The sequence below is a fragment of the Orycteropus afer genome, unplaced genomic scaffold (assembly GCF_000298275.1).
Source record: "Orycteropus afer afer isolate SDZICR_OR568_19922 unplaced genomic scaffold, OryAfe1.0 scaffold00031, whole genome shotgun sequence".
Taxonomy (NCBI): Eukaryota; Metazoa; Chordata; class Mammalia; order Tubulidentata; family Orycteropodidae; genus Orycteropus; species Orycteropus afer.
In genome coordinates, this window is record NW_006921618.1 from 734,540 (window position 1) to 743,252 (window position 8,713).

Genomic DNA, 8,713 nt, shown 5'->3' on the forward strand with positions numbered 1-8,713 from the left:
ACTGGTGCTCTTCCCAGGGGGTCAGAATGCTTGTGAAAGATTCAGGTGCTAGACTGCACCCCTGACCCACAGTATCGAACCTCTGGGCCTGGGAATCTGCATTTCCACCAGCTCCCCCAGCAGGGTTGAGAAGCCCCTCACTAAATAAACCATGTTGTCTCTGAAACTGAAGGAAAAATGGGGTGATGAGGGCAAATGTGCAAAGTGAAGAAGGGCCCCAGATCTGTACCACCATACATCCCTGCCCCTCTAACCCCCTAGCACCCTAGCCAGGTACCTGTGGGGACTTGCTTCCTTTGGAGAGAAATTAACTCTCTGGATGTCTGGGCTGTGAGGGGAGAAGGGGTCAACAGGTTCATATGCAAATGTTGGGTTCCTTCCAGCCAATCCTGAGCTTTTGGCCCTGAAAATGGGCTGAGCTTCCAAGAGTAGAGCCAATGACTTAGCACTCCAAGCTGGAGAGGAGGGGTCAGGGTCTTTTAAACTACATCGCATGGGGCCTCTGGGGCAGTATCGGGTTTGGCAGCTGCAGCCTAGTCCAAGGCAAGCATGTCGCTGCAGAGAATCGTGCGTGTGTCCCTGGAGCACCCCACCAGCGCCGTGTGTGTGGCTGGCGTGGAGACCCTCGTGGACATTTATGGGTAAGACATTTATGGGACAGCTTGGCTGTCCTCCCGCAAGCTCTGGCCTTAGAACAGCAGCCGTTCCTAAAAGCTTTGATCTTTTCCTTTCTCAGCCTTGCTTCTTGAAGCCTCCAGCCAATGGACTTGAAGTGCTGGGGGCTGAAAGTGGGTTGGAGGAGGCTTGTAGTGACTGAGCTCTGGTCCAGAGACTTGGAGGGTGCTGCTACCATGCGGGCTGGGCACTTGTCTCTGTCCAGAGGGTCCTGCAGGCTGGGCTGGAGGTCTGGCTGTAACACGAGAGAATAGGAAGAGGCACGCAGGTCCCTAGCCTACAGAGCCTGAACACAGAGCATCAGTAATTTTTGTAAAAAATCTCTCATAAATAATAACACTTTCTATGTGCCAGGCACTTGTCTATGAACTTGACAAGAATTCAGGAATTTAACCCTACCAAAAAGCCTAGGAGCTAGGGTTTATTAGTAGTATTATCATCTCATTTGACAGATGGAGCTCTGGTAGCATAGTGCCTAAGGCACTTGACTGCTAACCAGAAGGCTGGTGGTTCAAATCCACCAGCCATTCCTCAGAGGAAAGGTTGGGCAATCTACTTCCGTAGAGATACTGCCTCAGAAACCCAAGGAAGGGTCACTATGAGTTGGGCCCAACTCCACGGCACAAAACAACAAGAAGAACAACATTTGACAAATGGAGTCCCTGGGTGGCTCAATCAGTCCAGTGCTTGGCTGCTGATTGATAGGTTGGAGGTTCGAGTCCACCTAGAGGCACCTGAGAAGAAATATCAGCCTTTGAAAACCCTACAGGGCACATTTCTATTCTGACACACATGAGGTCTCTAAGAGTTGGAGTGGGCTTGACAGCCAACTCATTATTTGACAGATGAGATAATGAGGCACAGAGTCGGCAAGTCATTCCTCAAAATCACACAGTTACTAAGCAGCAAAGCCAGGGTTTCAGCTCACAGTCCTACTCAGGCAAGGCATTTAGCTGCTCTGCTGCTGGCTGAGGAGGGGTTTCTGGTCTGGTTTCCTTCAGCCACTCAGTGCCCATGCAGTATGGCCCTACTGCGTACCATGGCCATGTCCTTAAGGACAGTGGTGGGAAGTGAGGCCCTACCTTCTTTCTCTCCTGAGAAGAAAAAGAGAGTTTGGTAAGGTTTTCAGGAGTGGGGCTCTGGGACCCACCAGGAAGCTGGCTGCTCAGGCTTTTGAGGAGTCTCTGGAGTTCCTAGCTCCAAGGCTGAACAGTGGAGACAGGGAGGGGAGAGAGACAGGGAGGGGAGAGAGACAGGGAGGGGAGAGAGACAGGGAGGGGGCAGAACCAGGCAACTGTTTCCAGCTCTCAGGTCTTCAGCCCCTACCCTCAGACCAGGGTTTCTCAACTGCAGCACTGTTGACATGATTCTTCACTGTGGGGGCTATCTCATGCAGTGTAAGATGTAAGCAGCATACATGGTCTCTACCTATTAGACAGCAATAGCAGCTCCCCCCCCCCCCGTGTCCTCTGACACTACCAGATGTGTCCTGGGAGGCAAAATCGTGCCCAGTTGAGAACCACCATCTCAGACCAAGACTTGAAAAATTGGCATGAACTCAGTTGGAAACAGAGATTGAGTTGGTCCCATGGACACTGGATGAGAGTGGGGGGAGAAACTGGTCATGGGAGGGAATCAAGTCTGGAGCAGGCCAACCCAGCGAGGCAGCAGGAGCTAAAGTCTGGTTGAGGGTGGGTGGGCAGTGCGAGTGGGGATGGGATTTGGGGCTCCTGAAGGAAGGGACAGCCACAGAGGCTGTGCCAGGAGAAGTGATGAAGGTGGAGGGCTATCTATGCCACCTGGCGCCACCACCTCCTCCAGAACTGCGTGCCCATGGGAGTGACTCACCTGCCCTGGTGCCTCATACCCCTCAGGCAGATGTGTCTCCAGTGTGACCTGCCTTGGAAAGCTGGGGCCAGCCCCTCCCCCACAGAGCTTGCTTGGACCGCGGAGGAGAGAGGCAGAGGCAGCATCATCTGTGGATAATATGAATGGGATGGGCCACATGGGGATTCACAGAGAGACTAAGGATTAGCCCGCCATCTGATAAGGGTTAGAGGCTCCAGCATCTTCAAATGAGGGATTCTTGGGCACCCACTGACCAGACCACCCTGGGAGCAGGAGAGGGTAGTAGAAAGCTCCTGGTTCGTTCACTCACACATTCATCAATTATTTCTTTTGGGACTAAGGTGTGCCAAGCACAGGACATAATGGTGAACCAGCAAGCACGGTCCCTGCTCTCTGAGAGCCCTGCCCTCTGCAGTTCTAGCAGAAGCTGAGCCACCATTTTGTGGGGGTGCTGCAGAAAGGACCCTGTCTTGGAGGGGGAGCTGGACTGGGTTGTTTCTAAGATCCCTTCTGGGTCATGATTAAGCACAGGTGTGGGACCCACAGAGAAAGGGCATTGGGCATGGGGTAAATCCTGACTTTGCTATTTACCTGGCTCTCTGGTCTTGGGAAAGTCACTTCACCTCTCGGAACCTCTGTTTCTTCATCTGTAAAATAGAGGTAGTAACAACATCAGCAATAATAATTACAGCCTGCTCCTTACCAGTCACTGTTCTCTGCACTTCACATGTGTTAACTAATTCTCACCATGATTCTATGCATTTTACAGATGAGGAAATTAAGGCACAGAGGGATTAAATAATTTTCTCAAAGTCACACAGCCAGTGAGTGGCACAGGCAGGATGCAACCCAAGTAGTTTGGCCTTTACTTCAAAGGACCGTTGGGAAGATTAAATGAGATTGTGTGTGTAAAGCATGTAGCCAGTGTGTGGCTCGTGGCAAACACCCACTTATGGTAACTGTCACCATTATTAATGTCATCATCATTTGAAGGCTCCACTTGGGCCTGTGGACACCTTCAAATGGCCTCAAAATTGTTACACACAAAATGGCTGGGAAACAACCATACTGAGCCATACTGGGAGAAGGTGAAATGGAAAAAAAAAGAAATTAGTGTAGGTTGAATAGTCAGGGCAAGCTTCCTGGAGGAGGGGCACTGGTCAGAGCCTTGAAGGATGAGCATAGGCAAGACCATTGGGTCCCTCTATCTGTAGCAGTGGATTAAACCCTGTCTTTCTGCCATTAGAATACATAGAGCCAGGAACCGGGTGCCTGTGACTCATTCACTCCTCACTGCAACCAGAGGTAGATATTACAGTCTCCATTTTACAAATGCGGAAATAGAGGCTCAGAAGGGCATGGCCTTCTAAGTTCCCTCTTATAAGGCAGAGCTGAGACTTGAACCCAGCTCTCACCAAGCTCCAAAGTCTAGTGATTCCCTCCTTTCCACTAGCTCTTACTTGATCCACAAATATCAGCATTGGGAAGTAGTTTTCAAACTTTAGTGCAAAGTCAGAATGGATAGAAAGCTGGTTAGGTTCTTACTGGCAAAAATCAAAACCCCAGGATGATTTCTGGTGTTAGGGTTCATCCCAGGGGCAAAGTCCTTGGCCAAATGGTAAGAATGGTAAATGGATGGGAATTGAGTCACCTAGTGTGTTCCCTAATACATCGAAATACCGCTTGAAATCTGTCAGGCTGTGGCTGCCTTCAGCTCATATGGCTAATAGAGCCCTTGGAGCCAAACATCTTTGGGATTTGTCAAAAGAGGGGCTTGGAGAGCAGTCCCCAGGGGCTCAGTGAAGGCATCTGTGGCATCTCAAATAACAATACTAGATCACATCCGAAAACCAGTGAATCAGTTGCTGTCAAGTTGATTCTGACTCATGGTGACCCCTTGTATGTCAGAGTAGAACCGTGTTCTACTCTTTATTTTAAATAAGGTTTTCAAGGACTGATTTTTTTTGGAAGTAGATAACCAGGCCTTTCTTCCAAGGTGCCTCTAGGTGGACACAAACCTCCAATCTTTCAACAGCCAAGAGCATTATCTATTTGCACCATCCAGGGACTCCAGGACATACCCACCTCTTTTATCATCTAGATGGGCAAACTGAGGCCTGGAGCATAAAGGGACTTGCCCAGGGAAGCACAATAGGTTAGGGACAGAACTAAAACTAGAAACCAGGTCTTCCAATTTAAATCAATATTCCTTGACTATTGGCAAAGGGAAACTGAGTCCCAGAAAGTACGGATTGGGGAGGAGGCAGATGGGGCAGGTGGAACCTCTGGCAGACTTGGTTCTAAGACCCCCTGATGCTCTAAGTGCTCCACTTTCAGAAGACCCCCCCCCCAGGTGGCTTTTTCTCCGAAGCAGGAGGGACCTGGTCTGTTTTGCCGCTGGGCAGCTGACACACACACAGCAGCTCTGAGGGTGGCTGAGTCTTCCCAAACCCCTTTCTGAGGGCAGTACAGATGCCTCCAAAAGGGGCCAACCTTGACCTTGGGGGTACACATCTCACCTACCTTGGAATGGTCTCAAATAGCAAGCAGCACTTGGCAAAAGTAGAAGACAAGAAGTCCCACCATGAAGACACATTGGGCAGGTCTTGGGGATGGGTGTCTGCCCTGACTTTTGCTTAATGAAGTCCTTCCTTCATTAGATGTATCTTCAGGGACCACACCTGACAGTGAACCATCAGCCTCCTCCCTTCTCCAGTTCAGAAATTTTCAATCCTGGGGAACATTGAAAAATATGCTGATGCCTAGGCCCCACTTCTGAAGAGTCTGACTCAATTACATTGCTGTGGGGCCCCAGCATGGTTATCCTTTGTTCCTCAGGGTACAGCCAGGGTAGAGGACATTGCTCTAATGGAAGAGCGAGCATCCTTGTCATTCCTTGCTTAGCAGAGGCTGCCCAGAGGAGTGGAAAGGCACAGGGCATCTGGGAGCTGGGAGCCTCATGTCTCTGTCCTGGCTCTGTCACCATTGGCTCTGTCATCCTGAGCAACTTCCTCCCTCCTTGGGCTTCAGTTTCCCCATATGTTCCCTGAAGGGACTGGCAGAGACCAGTGAGCTTCAAACCCTGTTCATGGAGGCTTCTGACCCCCTTCCTTTTGTCCACCTGCATTTTGTTGGAAGCAAGGGCTCTGCCTACTGTACAGAGAGCTGGGCCCTGGGAGGCTAGTGCATCTTCAACTGTCTTAACCATCTGTGGTTGGAAAAGTGGTTGGTGTGGCCGCTGTTTTTTTCAGGGTCAGGGAAGAAAAAGGCTAAGGGGGCAATGATTTGCTTGGCTTGGTTTGGTTGGTGAGGCCAAAAGAGGTGGGTGTCTGGGACACTTGCTGGGTGAGGAAGTTCAATAGGAATTTCCACAGAGAGCCAGCTGAGTCTTGGCTTCCTCTGCCTCCGTGGGCCAGCTCGGTGGGGATCTTGGGGGCCATCTTGTCAACCTTTCTGTTTTCAGCCACAGGGAACTTCCCATCAGTTTCTCAGCTCCTGAAATGCCCGCTCCTCCCAGGAGAAGAGTCACTGTGTCCATGAAGGAAGAGGATGGGTTTGTGTTTGCAGGGTACGGGAAAAGACCTGGCTTCAAGCCTGGTTCAGTCACTTACCAGCTGTGCAACTTTGGGCAAGTTGCCTGCTATCTCTGAGCCTCTGTTTTTTCATCTGTAAAGTGGAGAGCTACCTGCATCACTACTGTCACTATTATCATCTTTGCCATTGAAGGGGAAGATACGAGAGCATTAAGGAAGGTCTGACTTGTCTAGGTTCCTAAGAGAGGATGAGCTTGCACTGAGTCACCCCTCACTTGCTGGATGACCAGTGTCTAGCATGTCTACAGAGCCCACCCTTAGCCTGGTTCTCAGATATCAGTGGGCATCCGATTGGTTTCAAATACATTTCTGATTCTGGGAGTCTGTGTTCTCAACAAGGTGGGTCTGAGGCCAGGGCCACTTTTAGGGGCCAACTCATCCCAATTTGACTGAAACTGAAACTTTGCAGAATTTAGCACTGAAAGTCCCTCATCCCAGGAAACCCCTGAATCCTAGGCAAACCAGAAGTGCTGGTCCCCCTAGCATGTTTTACAGACCACTCACCCACCACCTCCTAGGCTGAGGGAGCAGATTGAGTCCTCTGCCTGGCTGGAAGGTTGGGTCCTGTGGGTGGATACCTTCAGCTGGGGAGAGTCTGAGAGCCAGAGCTACATGCTTCTCCCAGGGTTGGGCAGGGAGCTGTGTTTACAGCAGCCTAGAAACCAGGATGTGGGGGATCTGGCTCTAGCCAGAGGAAGAATTTTGTCCAGATGAGGCTCCGGCTACTTCCTCCAGGAGTTGGGAAATTCTGGTCCTCCTGAATCTGACACAAGCACTTCTCCCTCCAACCACCCCTCTGACCTTCCTCACACACAGCTCCTATCACAAGGTCATGAGCACTGGGACTGGGAGTCTGGAGCCCTGCCTTTAGTCCTCACTCTTCTCCTAACCCATCACTCATCTGTCATTTTTCTCATACCTGGTGGCTTGCAGTGTCAGGATTGGAGGAAGACTCATTAACAACTTGTGATATGCAAATGACACAACCTTGCTTGCTGAAAGTGAAGATGACTTGAAGCACTTCCTGATGAAAATCAAAGACTACACTTTGCAGTATGGATTACACCTCAACATAAAGAAAACAAAAATCCTCACAACTGGACCAACAAGCAATATAATGATAAATGGAGAAAAGGTTGAAGTTGTCAGGGATTTCATTTTACTTGGATCCACAACCAACATCAATGGAAGCAGCAGTCAGGAAATCAGACATTGTATTGCACTGGGCAAATGTGCTGTAAAAGACCTATTTAAAGACATCACTTTGAAGACTTGTTGTTGTTGTTAGGTGCCATCGAGTTGTCTCTGACTCATAGTGACCCTATGTACAACAGAATGAAACACTGCCCAGTCCTGTGCCAGCTCCATGAACCCTGCTATACCTGAGCCCATTGTTGTATCCACTGTGTCAATCTATCTTGTTGAGGGCCTTCCCTTCTTTCATTGACCTTGCAATCTCTAAGTATGATATCCTTCTCCAGGGAATGGTCTCCTCTTACAACATAACCAAAATAGGTGAGACGCAATCTGGCCATTCTTGCTTCCAAGGAGCATTCCGGCTGCACTTCTTCTAGGACAGATTTGTTACTTCTTTTAGCAGTCCATGATACTTTCAGTATTCTTTGCCAGCATCACAACTCAAAAGCATCGACTCTTTTTCAGTCTTCTTTATTCATAGTCCAGCTCTCACATGCATATGAGGCGATTGAAAATATCATGGCTTGCATCAAGCACACCTTAGTCTTCAAGGAGATATCTTTGCTCTTCAGCACTTGAAAGAGGTCTTTTGCAGCCAATTTGCCCAGTGCAATACGTCTTCTGATGTATTGACTGCTGCTTCCATTGGAGTTGATTGTACAACCAAGTAATATGAAGTCTTTGACAACTTCAATCTTTTCTCTATTTATCATGATGCTGCTTATAGGTCCCATTGTGAGGATTTTGGTTTTGTTTATATTGAGGTGTAATCCATACTGCAGACTGTAGTATTCAATCGTCATCAGTAAGTGCTTCAAGTCATTCTCACTTTCAGCAAGGAAAGTTGTGTCTTCAGCATATCACAGGTTGTTAATGATTCTTCCTCCAATCCTGATGCCATGTTCTTCATATAGTCCAGCTTCTCAGATTATTTGGTCAGTGTACAGATTGAATAAGTATAGTGAAAGGATACAACCCTGACACACTCCCTTCTTGATTTTAAACCATGCAGTATCCCCTTGCTCTGTTCGAATGACAGCCTCCTGGTCTATGGACAAGTTCCTCATGAGCGCAATTAAGTGTTTGGAAATTCCCATTCTTCTCAATATTATCCACAGTTTGCTGTGATCCACACAATCAAATGCTTTTGCATAGTCAATAAAACACAGGTAAACATCTTTCTGGTTTTCTTTGCATTGAGCCAAGATCCATCTGACATCAGCAATGATATCCCTCATTCCACATCCTCTTCTGAATCCAGCTTACATTTCTGGAAGTTCTCTGTCAATGTACTGCTGCAACTGTTTTTGAATTATCTTCAGTAAGATTTTACTTGTGTGTAATATTAATGATATTGTTCAATAATTCCCACATTCTCTGGGATCACCTTTCTTTGGAAT

General features: G+C 48.5%; 1 protein-coding gene across 1 annotated transcript in view; it reads left to right on the forward strand.

The window, feature by feature from the left end:
- Positions 1-549: 549 nt before the first annotated feature.
- The window catches only part of PADI3 (peptidyl arginine deiminase 3), a 46,777-nt gene continuing 38,613 nt past the window's right edge, over positions 550-8,713 (forward strand). Inside the window, exon 1 of the mRNA XM_007935851.1 lies at positions 550-641. Coding sequence (XP_007934042.1) covers positions 550-641 — 92 coding nt within the window. The remainder of the gene's footprint in view (positions 642-8,713) is intronic.